Here is a 15,174-nt window from a genome sequence, read left to right on the forward strand (position 1 = left end):
TAATAACTACACAGTGTAAGATGATAGCAAAGAAGGGAGAAGGAATGAAGAGCATGATCGATGTCGAGTCAGGGTTTGAACCCAAGGAGTTGACAGATGAAGAAATCAGAAAAAATGTAGAGGCCAGTATCTTAGCACCAGAGGGAATGAAGTTCCTGCTTCCAAGAAATCACAGGAAGTACATGGGATGATGGATCTAATGTAATCCGAATAGACAATGCAGCTGTATGACCTGGAGCGTTGATGAACTTGTAAAATCAGTGGGATCCTTGAAGGGAGTGGTGAAGGTCTGGACTCCAAAGAAACACTGTTTCAAGAAAGAATACCGAGATGTGAAGACTGCTGAAGGAGTGGTTGATAAATCAACCAGATGGGGGGATGTAGAGGAACAGCTGAATGCCTCTGCAGGAAGTCCTGCTCCTGTTTTGCTATATGCTAGAAACTGGAAATTGCAACATGTGCAATTTCACAATTTCACAAGAGTCTGCTGAAGTGTTCAGGAACACACGTTTTACTTCCTTTCCACAAGAAACAAGGGGAAATATTTTCAACCCTGTCTCCTGCAAAGACATACTGTAGACAGGTAGAAAAACAGGACACTCTATTTGTAAATTTAGATGGATTAGTGTGTTGTCCTTTCCTGGGATCACATAATCTACAGGTTTACTAACAGGGGCAATGGATTGGATCGATAGTTTCTGGAAATGTACGCCTACATTAACATAAGAAGGCCAACAATGTCTGTAAATCTCTCTCAATGTTCAAATCCCTCTGATGACAAAGGGTTCTGAGGTTATTTCTTCCCCAGTTTTAAATGTGATAGAGTTATTGTCTGGTGATGGAGCATATGACCTATCCAGGGAGGGGGTGTGTCCATACCAGTCTTATTCTGATCCAACATATGTGGAGTTTGTGTCTACCATTCTCATGTGTGATCCTCAGTTTGGGTCCGCTGAATCTGATCCCACTACTGACACCATATATGAGTGGTAAAAATATGAGATGGACACAAAGGCAGAGTTTTCTCCCATGATGCCATTTTATTAAATACAAAAGGGGTGAGACAAATGCCTATAACTTCCCCTGCCTAACAAGAAGGTCCCTGCCTAACAAACTAAAACTAACTAAAAAGTATCTGCCCCTCACATTAATATACACAACAATTTATACAAGGTTTGTTTGGCTGTCTCAGGCTCCACAAAATAACATTTCAATTCAAACTCAGATGCTTTAGAACATAGTCCTTGTGACCTGGTCTGTACACAATTCCCCTCCCCTGAATCAATAAGGAATACATTGAAAAATTTACAGATTCAAGAAAGTTCTGTGCAATAACAAAGTCTATTCAACGTACCACAAAAGATTTTTTCCCATGCAATATATCCTCACACTTGGCAAAGTGAATGTCTTTCTTCCAAAGACGTATTCATAAATCAAAACAACTGTCATTTTTCCACAATCACTTGCTTGATAAGATAAAAGTATTTTCCTCAAAACACAAGTTCATCACCCAGGACAAATATTCATTTCTCAAAGGTCAAGCAATTGTTAGCACATCATCCTTCTTCAAAGGACAAACAATTGCTTGCACATCATGCTTCTTCTTCAAGAGAAACACTTTAGTCAGGATAGCATAATTATCATACTTCTTATTCAAAAGAAACACTTTCTGAAATGCATCAGTTCATCAAGACAAGGTGATAGAGTTAACACTTATTTTCCAACAGGTCTCTTTACGGCAGCCACATTACTTTAAATCATAATTTTCTTCCTGGTATACTCGCCTGCCAGGACTAATTACTATTGGTCCCTTTTCTGGTTCACTCGCCTGCCAGGATAAAACTCCTACTATATTATACTCTGTGAAAATGCTTGTTCCAAAATTCTCCATGCCAGGATTCTACATGAGGAGGATTAAACAACAACTGCTTCTCTTTATTGTCTCTTTACTCCTGACTAACTGGGTTACAGCTCTTCCCAAATTGAAATTCCATAAAAGATAAGTTACTCCCTTGCTTTCACTGTGTTATTCTTTTACTGCCTTTTGGCTGTAGACAATGCAGGTTACAGTCCTCTCCCCCTTGATCTCTACAAGGAGGGCTTTGCTCCTGCAACCTTGGTTGTATCCTTATGCACCCTCTTGGCTGCTGGGACTGCAGGTACCAATTATGTCCGAAGTGGTATCCCTTATAAGAAGATTGTGCCCTGTTCACCTTGCTATAACGCTTCTGCAGCTTTGGCAATGTGGGTTACAATTAATCCTAATTGGTATCCCTTATTAGGAGAGTTGAGCCCAGTCTGCAATGTTATCACTCTTCTATGGCTTTGGCAGTGCATGTTACAATGATCTCCCAATTGGTATCCCTTGTTAGAACAGTCACACCCAGTTTTCCTTATTTCACCCTCTCAGTATTCAAAATCATTGCATACACCGAGCAGTCTTTTCCAGAGCTCCCCAGGGTCTCCTGCTTCATGCCAACTCACTGGTATTCCTTGGCATCTCCTTCTGACTCACAGGTACTGTTGTAGAGCTCTTTGGGTCCCTCTACACTTCTGCCAGTTCTGATCTGAATGTCCCTGTGTGTGCCGTCCTTCAGTGAAGCTCTGACAGCTCGGTGTGCTTTCCAGTCCACCTTCTGTAATGGATCAGTACACAGCATGTCAGGAGCTTGTCTCCCACACAGCATAGCTTTCTTTTGAGCCTCTTCCAGCTGCACATTCTCTGCACAGCCACGCTTCCTCTGCATCACCCGCATGTTGTCCTGGTGCCACCACTACTGCACAATCAACTTCTTCCTCCCTCTTGCCCTGCACTTGAAACCCATTCATAGATATAAAGTTCCCGCTCAGGTGCTTTCTGCCACGACAGCTAGACCACTCATTATACATCATCAGCTCTCAATCCCTCTTCCTCATCCCAGTACCACAAGCATTCTGGGATTTGAAGTCCAAAATGTTTTTGTTCTTCTTTTGATTAGTTGACTTAAACTGATTTGTTAACTGAGAGCTTTCAAGTTTAGGGGAGGTTATTAAAAGAGTTGGTGGTTTACCCTTGGATTTTGTACCTCCACACAAGGCAGAATCATAACAATTAGAAGTTGTGATATTAACTTTCTGAATACCCAATTTACCACTTTTATGCTGATTAATAGGGTTTTCATAATCTGTGCTTTAGGTATTTCTAGGAGAGGGAAACTTACATTGATAGGTATTAGGAGTGTGTAATTCACAGAAGAGGATGAATACTGCATATCTCTGAGCAGAGTCACCACTTCCCCTTGACAGCCGTCTCCTCTCATGTGATCCTCCCTCATATTACCACCACCAGAAGTTAGGATAAGGTGGCAGCTGCCTTTCCCTGCCCACATGGGAGGATATTTTAGGCTGAGTTTAGAGATGACTCCGCAGGAGTCATCAAAATAGCTTGATGCATTCCACTGTTGAGCATTATTAACTTCCCAGCATATTAGATACCTGACTCCAAAGAACTAAAAGAGGGAAGGAACATGTCTGTGATTATTGAACAGTTTTTGGAAAGTTCTGTCTTTGACCAACTGTGCACAAGTAAAGTGTACCATCCTTCAATTTGTGAGGACTAATGTCTCTTTAGGGCATATGTGCATGCCTTCTGCTCCACCCTGTGACCTCATCAAATGGCAAACAATAGATGTAGCAATATAGCGCATGTTAAAACTACAGATTTTCATAGGACAGGTTTACCGGCCTCTGCACAGAAAGGCAGCCAGCAATGAAGCTTTAACCCCCAAAAGTACGCTTCTTTAATGCCATTCAGCTTTCTTGTCAAATTCGAAGGGATTCACAAAGAGTAGAGTCCCCTTCTAACTGAATAGCTTCAAAAGGCATTGATGCAAGACCTGAATCTGAATCATCTTATTATCCCATTTTATATTCTTCAGGCTCTAATATCCAGGGTCTGACAATTCATGTTGTACTGACCGTGAATCCCTAAGCTTCCTCCGCCAGAGTCATGCCTGATTATTACCATGTGAGTAAGTGTACGAGGCTGGTTGCTTGGTGACTGAGCATAACAGGTTTCTGGAAGTATTTAAAGATTTTGGAATACTGGAGTGGCTGTTGCAGGTGCAGTGGTGTCTCTAGGAACAGCTCGGTGGGCCCCTTCCATAAAGCCTGCCCTCACACCGTTTACCCTTCCCTGCACTGGGCAACAGGAGGCCCGGAGCTGGAGGCATGCGGCACACTGAAATTGTGTTTGTTACAGATTCTAGTCAGGTGAAATGTGTGTACACTGGGTTGATGTGCTGCATTTTGCACCAACTGCTGTTCCTTTTCACAGCACTTTGGACAGTGATAGACAAGATGAAGTGGCATTAATTGGGGTTAGATAAGTTGGTAAAGAAAGAGCAGGCTTCCACCTCTCATTGACAGGTAATTGTATTCAAGTTATGGGTAGGCATTCATCTACCCCATAAAAAGAGGGGTATGCTGTCTGTCCCAGGGAAGGGCTTTGGGGATTTGAGGAAGTTTGTATGGCGTGTAGTTTAAATAGTGTATTTTAGCACACAACTACACTCACTGGAATTGGATGAAGAGGGTTTGAAGGCCTGACCTCCACCTCCTGGTAAAATGTATAGGCATTGAATGAGGGCAAAAGAAGGGACAGGTTTTCATGTGTCTTTTTAAAGATGCTATTGGGGAAGGTTAGCAAGAGGGCTATTTATTAACTTCCTGGTTGGCATGAGGGGCATGTGATAACTTCCTTTGTGTAAACAAAGAAGCAAGCTTGACCATCACAGTGATGTCTACACAGATCAGATGAAGACGAAAATGCTATTTTTGAACATCTCAATGACATAGATTAAGACTGGGTGTAGGAGAACAAAGGCTTGTGCCCCTACACCAGAGCTGTATACACATATTTCTGGTAAGGTTGATAAATCAGCAGACAACATGCTCCTTCTGACACATGAATTTCCTTTGTTTTTTAGTGAAATGTGGAGGCACTCTCACTAGCCCGAGTGGCAGTTTCTCATCACCAGAATATCCTTCAGCCTATCCTAACTATTTAGACTGTACCTGGGTGATGTTAGCCCCCGTAGGAAACCAGGTATGTATGGAATGCACTACAAGTAAGGAGTAAGTAGACTGCACATATCCTGTATCATGAGCATGGCTGTATAGTTCCTTTGTCACAAGACCACATTTCCCTACCTTCTAACAATCGAATCCACTTGAATGGCAAGACCTGTAATACAGAATCTCAAGGTTTGAAGGGTGTTTGATCCATTAATACAGTCAAATGGTCTTATAGATCTAGGACGCTGTTTAAGACTTAATGGCTTCACTTAAGAAAACACAGTACTGCAAGCAACTACTGGCAAAAACAACACCTCCCATCTTGGGAGAATAATGGGCACTAATTGAATGTTTAGAGAATGTATATAAATAAAATGCTTGGGTATGCTTCGGTACTCAGCTGATACACTTCATCAGTGTTAGGTTGCCTCTGAAGTCCAAATGGCAAAGGGCTCCTCTGTGTGCCCTTCTAATTCAACAACAGCTGTAATTTTAACAAACAGAATGAGCACTTCCACTGTCGAAAACATTCAGAATATTTGAAAGTTACTTCTTTCCACCCCCCACTTCTCTTCACACAGGGCACATCGGTTCCACGGTCAATGAACAGTTACTTACTGGCTCAACGTTTCACTCTCTAAAGAACGAAACGCTGTAGGACAAATGCCTCCTCACAAGCTAAAACTGAAAGTAGGTGCTATAATTATGCTACTACGCAATCTTATGCCATCACAGGGACTCTGCAATGGAACAAGGTTGACAATTATGCATCTACAAAGACACATCACAGAGGCCTGTGTAATCGATGGAACTTACATACTAGTCTTAAACCATGCATTCCTCTCTTTCCATCTGATACAAATATGCGTTTCAAATTCAAAAGAAGGCAGTTACCTGTACGTTTAGCCTTTTCAATGACCATTAATAAGTCGCAGGGACCTACGTCCCCTTCCTGGAAGCGATCGGTGACCAATATTTAATAAGGGAGAGAGTGACCCTATGAATTACCAACCGATATTGACCTTTAAGATATGTTAGAACAGTGTAGGTTATGCTGGGAACGGCTAGTAAACGCCATATTTCTTGTTGGTGGTTCTGAGGTGGTAGGTGTATTTAGAGTATGATTGATTGAGGCCATTACAGCCCTCTAGCGCAGTGAACATTCAAAACAGCTGTGGGGATAGCTTGCTGGAGAGAGGTGTTACCGGACCTCACAAAGGATCAAAGGAGAGACATGGGGCCTCATTACGACCCAGGCGGTAAGTTACCGCCTGGGTCGTACCTTTACCACCATGACGTAAACTACGTTTACGCCATGGTGGTTGGCGGACTTACCGCCCCATTCCGAGGTTGGCGGGGCGGTAAGTCCCCAATCCCCATTTACCCTTCCCCATTCCCATTTTTGCCCCATAGGGCATAATGGGAGTGGGGAAGGCGTTAATTACGCCACCGTAAATTACGGTGGCGTAATTAACAACAAGGTCCCTTAGCGCCATGGATTTTAACACCTGCTAAAAGCAGGTGTTAAGTCCTCCATGGCGCTAAGGGACCTCGGAATCAGGCGGTAAGGGTCGGCGCTGTTTACGCCGTCGTAAACCCCTTACCGCCTGAATCGTAATGAGGCCCATAGTCACCAAGTCTCCTGCCTGTTACTTGGCAGGGCCAGGCTGTCAGAACAGAATACACATAACCCTTCCATAGCTGAGCTAGACTCCCTGTGCTGACACATGTAAGACATCAATGTGATGTGGCATTTATGAGTATGAGGGAAAATGACCAACATGTGTTAAACTCAGGTATGGCTTAACGTTTACGACTGTCACCAGGGTAATAATTCTCATAGTTATGTGGCTTTGAGAAATGGAGTGTATCTCTGAAATGCAGCCCCTACACTGCAAGGACTTGGCTCTCACTGCAGCTGTCAGAGGGCACTTGCGCCCCCTGAACCTGCTCTGTGCCACTACAGAGCAGGCACTGCAGATCAGGATACAGATCCAGCAGGGCACAGGTGTACTCTGTGACTGTGCCCTGGAGCTTGGGGAGAGGGGAGGGGGGAGCCTGGTGAGAATTTTTAATAGTTACTCAATGGTTTGGAGTTTAAATACCACTGCTAGGCAGATGTCATGCAAATGAGTTCTGTGTTTATTGCCTTGAGATCGACTTCTCTGCCCTCTCCTCCCATCTGCACTATGTTAGCGACTGTATGATATGGAGTGGTCTTAAACTGAACTCCCCTTAGACTGAGGCTCTCTTGCTAAGGCTGAACCATCTGCTCGGAAACTCATCGAGCATCTTGCCCCCTCCTTCTCACCATGGGCACCATCTTAAGTTTGCAGACTGGGTAACTAACCTGTGAATTGCAACAAAGAATGAAAGTGACGCTAAACACTGTAGTTAAAGTGTCCTTTGATGTGCACCATCTCACGTGGACCAGCCCTAGCCTCCCTAAGAACTTTCACCAGGTGGTGAGTTGCAGCGTAAATTTGAAATTGGGCAACATCAATTCCGTTAGCTCAGCTTCACTTTATTAGCTCCTGTTCCTACCGTCCGAGTAGAATACCTCCAGGCAGAAGGTTTTTGGTCGCTGCAACCTGAACTCCATTTCTTTGCTATGTCAACAACCGCATTGTCTGCGTGTGCAGAGGAGAATTCAGATGTGCTACCTGGGCCCTGATACAAAACATGGGACTCGTGCAAGAATAATTATAAATGGTATTTCTACTAGGACACAGATTGTCATAGTGCAAAAAGCCTTTTCTTTCAATTTGTTTTTGCGCTAGAGCAATGTTTGCTCTAGTGCTAATGCCATTGCATATCATTATTGTAACAAACATGTCCCTGACATGAAAATGTGTCAAAAGTTACATTTGTTTGCATAGAGGCAATTTTACCCTAGCGCTAATACAGGGGGAAACTACGTGTAAATGTCTGCACAATTGTGCAACTCTCTTATATTCACCGGAAAATGAATCCTGCAGAGAAATCTGAGTAAAACCTCCTGGCTACTCAGCATTTCTATTGCCAAACCGAAGGTGACTGAAGCTTCAAAGTTCAAGTCCCTACAATCTAAATCTAAATCTTCGGAGATTTGATTTCTTCAGAATGTTCCCGCTTTTGGGAGAGCCGTTTAAATCGTTATTTTCCTGCGAATCTCTCCAGCAAGGGCATCTTCCTTGGTCCTGATTCTTCCCCGTGGTTCATACTTGCTTTCCCGCGACCAGAGGCAATTAAGATTGCTTTGCAGTTTGCTCTGGTCATTTACAAAAACCTAAATGAAGACAAACCATTATATTGCATGGGCTACACACTGCATGAGGAAAATATTGGTTATGTTCCCCCATTCTGTACTTTCTATAGACCCCCATGCAGTAAATATCCCATCCAAGCCTAATTCATAATTAGGTGGTATTTTCAAAATAAGAGGTATTTATTTATTTTATTTACAGTGGCCAGTGTGATCATGATGAGACCCTGAGTTGGGCAATTATACTTTACTCTTAATTCGCACCGCTCCACACTTCTAACAACAGAAAACTAAGGAAAATGAAGAAGAGAAATGGGGACATTATAGGTCATGTTCCAGCTGTGAGTGAACAGGTTGAGAACTGCTGCTTGGAAGAACTGCTTTTTAAATGAACCTGAGAGTATTAAATGCACAAAGAGTACATACCTTGACATTAAGTTATAGGGGTACTACTTCGTGGTTGTTAAAACTTAGCATCTTACCATTCCACACGTGTCCCCATCAACACTACAACTTCCAATGAGACACCAAGACACCTAGTGGAGATAGACGCACCACGCATCCTCAAATTACGCTTCTTTGTACTTACCCTGTGCGGCCGTGTTACAACACCTATTAAAGTCTAGTTAATGTTTGTTAATATGTCAAGTCATTTCAAGGTTTCAAGGATTGTAACCAGCGTCTAGATGCCTGAGTGCTTGGCATGCTCTACAAATGAAAAAAATAAATAAATAAATATAAGTGCAGGTGGCTGCCTAGACGATTGCTTTAATGGACACATGGGGCCTCATTACGACCCAGGCAGTAAGGGATTACTGGTAAGGGCACCGGTACCGGTAATCCCTTACCGCCCTATTACGAGTTCCCTTTGCGGGTCCTCCCTTAACGGCTGGTAAAACCAGCCATTAAGGACGGGAAGGTTAAGGACGGGACCCGCAAAGGGACTTTAGAGGTAATAACAGTACCCCAATTTGCGGTACCGTTATTACTGCCTTCCCCATTCTCATTGAGCCCTATTGGGGCAAAAATGGGAATGGGGAAGGGCCATGGTGAATGGGGAATTACTGCCCCCACCAACCTTGGAATGGGGCGGTAATTGTTCCATTCACCATGGCGGTATCGGTAGGGTTCCGGTGGCAACCATGGTGCTAATAGCGCCATGGTTACCACCTGGGTCGTAATGAGGCCCATGGTATTTTAGCAATCCTGTTATATTTTTAATATCTTTCATGTTTCATTCTTTCAGTAAGGTTAAGTATGTTGTTATTTTATGTTTAATTTAATTATATTTGATGTTGGTTCATTACGCTTCTTTGCATTGTAGTAATTTTATTAGTATTTACAAAGGATCTAGCCCCTACTGGGTTGAGCAGAGTGTGTGTTCTGGTGCCCACTCCATGACCTTAGAAAATGCAGAAGTTGTCTTGGCCCTGATTAAATGGGGTCGTGATATTGTGAGGACAATAAGGCAGACATTGAGATAACCGAGCCTGAATCCCACAATCAGTGAAGTATATTTGTCCGTGGTAATTCTGGCACACTGTGGTCAGTGAAGTAACAGACAGTCTGTTTTGTGCAGACTCTGTGGAATCCATCTAACGATATTTGGGTGAGTTCTTCAGATTAAATAGGGTGTCTAGTTGCTATGCACTCTAGAGGTGGACCTCATGTGTGCACTGAAGTCTCGGGCAGTAGTTTCAGGCAGCTATCAAGGCTCATGGATTTCACTCAGGGAGGAGCACATGGTGATTGACTCTGCTATCGGACGTCCATCTTCTAAAATAAGAAAATAAAGGGAGAGAGGTTGAATTTTACCTGTATCTGACACTGAACGTGAGGCTTTTTAGGAAACGCTTAGTTTCCTGTTCCATCAAATGGTGCTACAAATACCTAAACTGGCAAGCCCAGAATGGAGCACTGGAAAGTGGTGGGTGGAAAGCGTTTAATTAATCATAACAATTGGGTATTGCTCTTGGCAGCTGTCTGCCCAGTTGTTCCTTGGCTCCCTGTATAATTAAAGATCCATTGGGCATCATCAGTAAGGTGTACCCTGGGAACCCAGGCACAGTTTAGTGTTATGAAGACCAGAATCAAGCGATCAGAATGCAGTACCTCTATTTGCTGAGATTGTTGGCACAAAATGTGGGTCAGTTTTGGGAAAAAGGTATAGCTAACAAATAATCTCACAGGTGGGTTGTGGTTTAATGCCTCCTCTAGAAAGTTCTCCTTTCGTCTTTGCCATGCACAGTTGAAAAGCACCTAGCTCGAAAGAAGTGAACTATTCAGCCATCGGAGAGTCACCGAAAAATTGTGACAATTAATTACTTTACTTCCACTTCTTCGATGTTAGACATGAGGTAAAAACACCAGCATGAAATAAAAAAGAGGTTGATCTCACTAACATGTTGCTCATAACTGTAGAGTTTTTCTAAGAAGTGCAAATGTAGACATAGCATATCTTTTCAACTGTACAATGACGACCCTATGAAACACACTGGTACGCTCACACAAAAAAGTCAGAACAATTAACTGCAAGTCAGGTCATTGTTTGCTGGTGCTGGTGAGATAAGAAACCGCCATATTTTTCTTGTGTCCTGCAGATCCTGTTTTCTGTGGATTTCTTCGAGGTGGAAGGACATTTGATGTGTAACTATGACTACCTGATGATATACAATGGTGGATCATCTAACTCCCCACTTATTGGAAAATACTGTGGGTTTGTTAACATCGCTCCATACACCTCCACTGGGAATGCCTTGAGGATCGTGTTTAACAGCGATCTGAACAATCAGTTTTCCGGCTTTGTGGCCAGGTACTCATTTGGTAAGGATTGTGCACACCACATTGTGTATCCACTACATGTTGTTGTAAACCATGTGTCACGTGCAGGATCTTATGATGTGCAGTTTCCCGACTTGCCCTTTCTGGGCAGGGGACACTCCATAAACCACGTTTTCCCATTTCTCCCACCTTTCTCCTACTCCCATAATCTTTTTTGTTTAAGGTAACCAATTGCATTTCCTGGACAATGTCTTCTAAAAAGGCAATTCATTAACATGGTTATTAAAAATGCAGAATCTTTTATTACACGGGTATGCCACAAGCCATAAGAGCCCACTTGATTTTAAGCCATTTGGCTGCCCGCCTATAATAAGTGGCAACTATAAGAGGGGAGATTTAAGATCTGGCCAAAGAGGCCGTTTATCTTAGTGGCCCATATTTGATCGGCTTCACCTTTGCAGCATGTGCTGTGGATCCTGGTCCGACCATTGGGGTCTCTTCCAAAACGAAATGCAAGAGTTTGACATTTCATTGGTGATGCTACCTGGAAATGAAAAAGATGAAAGGAGACTCTCTAAAAATCAAAGGCTTTCATCATTAATTTATAGAGATAATAAAACAGGGAGATAGAAAGAGGGAGCTCCATATCATAATTATGCAATTCTGGTAGAATGCAGTGTACATGTAATCTGTTTTTTCTTGATTTAAAGAATTTTGAAAACGATTAAATAAATATGAATTACTGTGACCTTGCCTGCAGTTTGTTGGCGATCTATTTAGGGTAGGCATGGGCCTATACAATACGATGACAGATCCCAATGCAGGATATTCTATATGACAATGTAAGCAGTATATCCTGCCGCCCAAGTAAGCATGACTAGTGTACAATGTTTTCTATGGGATGAAGTAAGCTTAAGAATCAGTAGAAAGGATGTGCTTTTGTTTGGCCCACTAAAAGACAAATATTAACACAAAATGTGAGGAACTCTTAACTAAGAACAAACAAAAGCTATAGTAGTTTATCTATTGGTTGTGCCCCTCTTGGGAGAGTCTCAACCACGTTTTAGTTCTCAATACCTTGCACATACGAGAATATCTCTTTGCATATCAGTCTGTTCCCACCAACAAGGTCGATCCACCACCAAAAACACTGGGCATTCACCTGCGAAGAAGAATACAGCGAGCAATCCAAGCCACATGTTTCTGCCTAATGGCATCATCAGGGAGTACAGTGCACTCCCCAGGCAACAGAGAGCTGGACCCAATGTCTAGATAAACCCATCACAGTTAGGGTGAAACCCCAGGTGTTATATATAGATAAGCAAAATATGGGAAAACAAGAATGAACAAAAACAATACAATCCCCTGTTCCAATCACAGTTTAGCTCTGTTTACCTTTCAATGAGGAGAATATCTATTTGTGCATCAGTCTGGTCCCACCCACAAGGCAGCCAGCAGAAAATGCTAGGCAATCCTCTTTGAACCAAAGTACAGCCAGAATGCACTCTGTGCCTAGAGAGGCACAGCACCAAAGTCAAACCTCACGAATAAGACAGCAACATGTTACAGGGATTGCTGGTAATATTCCTGTTTAGAGGAGAATTGCCTAGAATTTTGGTGCTGGACTGCCTTTGTGGATAGGACCAGAATGATGTGAAATGTACATTCTCCTCTGGTAAGGTACAGCAGGCTAAAACATGGTTGTATATGATACTGAGTGGGAACAATCCCATAAAACAAGATATTTGGCCCTCTGTGTTCTCCGTAAAGGTGTTCCAACATTATTGCAAATTAAAAAAAAGACACATATTGTTTCAGCAGTTTGTTTTCATAATAAATCTAATGTGAAGCTTTTCAGTTTCAGCCTCCTGAATTGTGAAATGCAGTTGGACAATTGATAAGGAATCACTGATGTGAAGAAATGTTCCAAGTCTCAAGGAAACTCTTATACCGGACCTTGTTTGATCAATTGAAGAAGTGGACTTAGTGCAAATATTACAGCTATATAATTTACCTGGAACATATATTAACAAACCATGATCATCTACATGCTGGCATATTCCAACTAAGCTGCTTTCAGTGCTCTGTTCATGTCAAGGACAGAGACCTTAAACAGAGACCTTAATGAGTGATGATCAATTTACACTCCTGGTTAGAATGTTCAAGTGGATAACAATTTATCCTGCATGACTTGACTCTCTTTTTGTATTTAATGATGAGTGTTCTGTTTTTGCATATGACTATTGCCACTCTTTTTGTATTTAATCATGAATGTTCTGTTTTTGCATATGACTATTGCGACAAAGATGTGTAGAATCAACAACAGGCAGATACAAAGACAAAATATCTAACAAGTGATAACTAGAGGTATTTGCTATGTTGCGCCAAATAAGTGGAAAAACCCATAAAATAGGGTGAATTTTCCATGGGTTCAACAGATTTTGTTTTAACAAGTTTCAATCCGAAATTCCTTTTCAGAGAGTGTAATATGGTCACAGTCACTCACAGTCCTAGGGCTTTGAAGTGTCCCAAAAACGTTTTACTTGTCTCCTGATTCCTCAAGCTCTGTGTATCTGCTTCTCAACCTGGATGAACACCGAAGGTTCCCCAAGTCCATGTCCCTCTGCATTTTAGGCATCACAATTGGCTAGCTTTGATGCTGGGTAAATGTTGGCAAACCCCAGAGCTTCAGCCAGTGTATCACTATTCTATCTGCTGCCTCTCATTTGCCAACCCCATACTCCATGGACCTAACTCTTATCCACTGAAATTCTGTCCTAGTCATCGTCCTCAATGATTCAACACTTTCGTGGTCCTATGTGAACCTCACTGTCTTCTCAGACTGCTTCCTCCTCCGTCTGCGCCCTCCTTTGCTTTCTTAATTCCAATCTCCACCTCTTCTGAAATGGTCCTCCTGATCTCCTTATCTCTCTACTTGTAGCTTTCCTCCTATAGTACCCATCCACATACTCTTATTACTCCTTTCCACCTTCCTCGTAAAATTCTACCTGACACCATCCTTGGAAGTTTCTGGCTCTTTCGCATGACTAATTGCTTCAACCTCTGATTCACAGCTGCTGCCCTCCTCCTCTCTGCTGTTCTTTTCAACACTCTCCTCCTAATTCCTTGTCTCCTCCACTTCACTACTCTTACCAAAATACTCTTCAAAATTCCTTGCTGCTTCCTCTACTACCAACCTACTTCCAACTCCTATTAATCTCCTCCATGCTGTTCCGTCCATCCATCATCCTGTTATATTCTTTCTACCTCCTTTTTCCTGACTCCAGTCAGCCTTCTTCACCACAGTCTCTCTGCCTCCTTCCTGGTCTCTGGAACAGCCTCCTCTTCTCTGAAATCTCTGTGCCTCTTTCACCAACTCCTCACACCCACATTGAAGTCGTGGATCACACATTTTTAGTTTTGGCTATTAGATGGTGCTGAAAGCGCTACCTTTAAGCTAAAACTATTATCAATAAAATAAGTGCTTTAACATAATAGTTTCCCATTGGAGCTGTGAATGAGGGTGTTTAATGCTTTTCAATGGAGATGACATATGAGGATGGATACATAGGCCATTGGTTTTGTTTGGTTATGTGTCCACCCACTTAATGTCCATTTCTAAGTCATATCAATATGATTTTCCACCAATTGCCATCGATCTCCACCGAAAATCACACCCCTTTTGCAATCTTTCCCTGAATTTGTATTTTGTGCTGAATTTGGCTGCCATTTTTACTTCCAAAATGGTTGCCGCTATATGTTAGTGTTTCTAAAAGTTATGTTACTTGTGTTTTTATTTAAGAAAATATGTACCAGTGCTTTTAAATTATGTAATATATTGTTATTTATTTTGTACTAAAAATAAAGAACTTACTGTTATATGCATGTTTTGTTCCAAAATGTCTCTGAAAATGTCCATGTACTTACTTGTGGGTGTTAATCAAGTGGTTTGTGATGTAAGAAATGCCTGATTGGATGTGCCATATGTTAGTTATGTCAGTATGATGTGATTGGGTCTGCAGTATGTGCTTGTTTCCACAAGATAGCCATTTTCATTCAACATTGGAAGAGAAAGAGAGGTAAGGCTGTTTGTT

The 15,174-nt window shown here is 42.2% G+C and overlaps 1 protein-coding gene across 1 annotated transcript in view; it reads left to right on the forward strand.

The window, feature by feature from the left end:
• The window catches only part of LOC138504727 (CUB domain-containing protein 2-like), a 44,156-nt gene extending 29,194 nt beyond the window's left edge, over positions 1 to 14,962 (forward strand). The window contains exons 3-5 of the mRNA XM_069625261.1: positions 4,968 to 5,086; positions 10,900 to 11,122; positions 12,939 to 14,962. Coding sequence (XP_069481362.1) covers positions 4,968 to 5,086; positions 10,900 to 11,122; positions 12,939 to 12,952 — 356 coding nt within the window. The 3' untranslated portion in view covers positions 12,953 to 14,962. The remainder of the gene's footprint in view (positions 1 to 4,967; positions 5,087 to 10,899; positions 11,123 to 12,938) is intronic.
• The last annotated feature ends 212 nt before the right edge of the window (positions 14,963 to 15,174 follow it).

This window comes from Ambystoma mexicanum, chromosome 11 (assembly GCF_040938575.1).
Source record: "Ambystoma mexicanum isolate Mex_15411 chromosome 11, UKY_AmexF1_1, whole genome shotgun sequence".
In the NCBI taxonomy this organism is placed as follows: Eukaryota; Metazoa; Chordata; class Amphibia; order Caudata; family Ambystomatidae; genus Ambystoma; species Ambystoma mexicanum.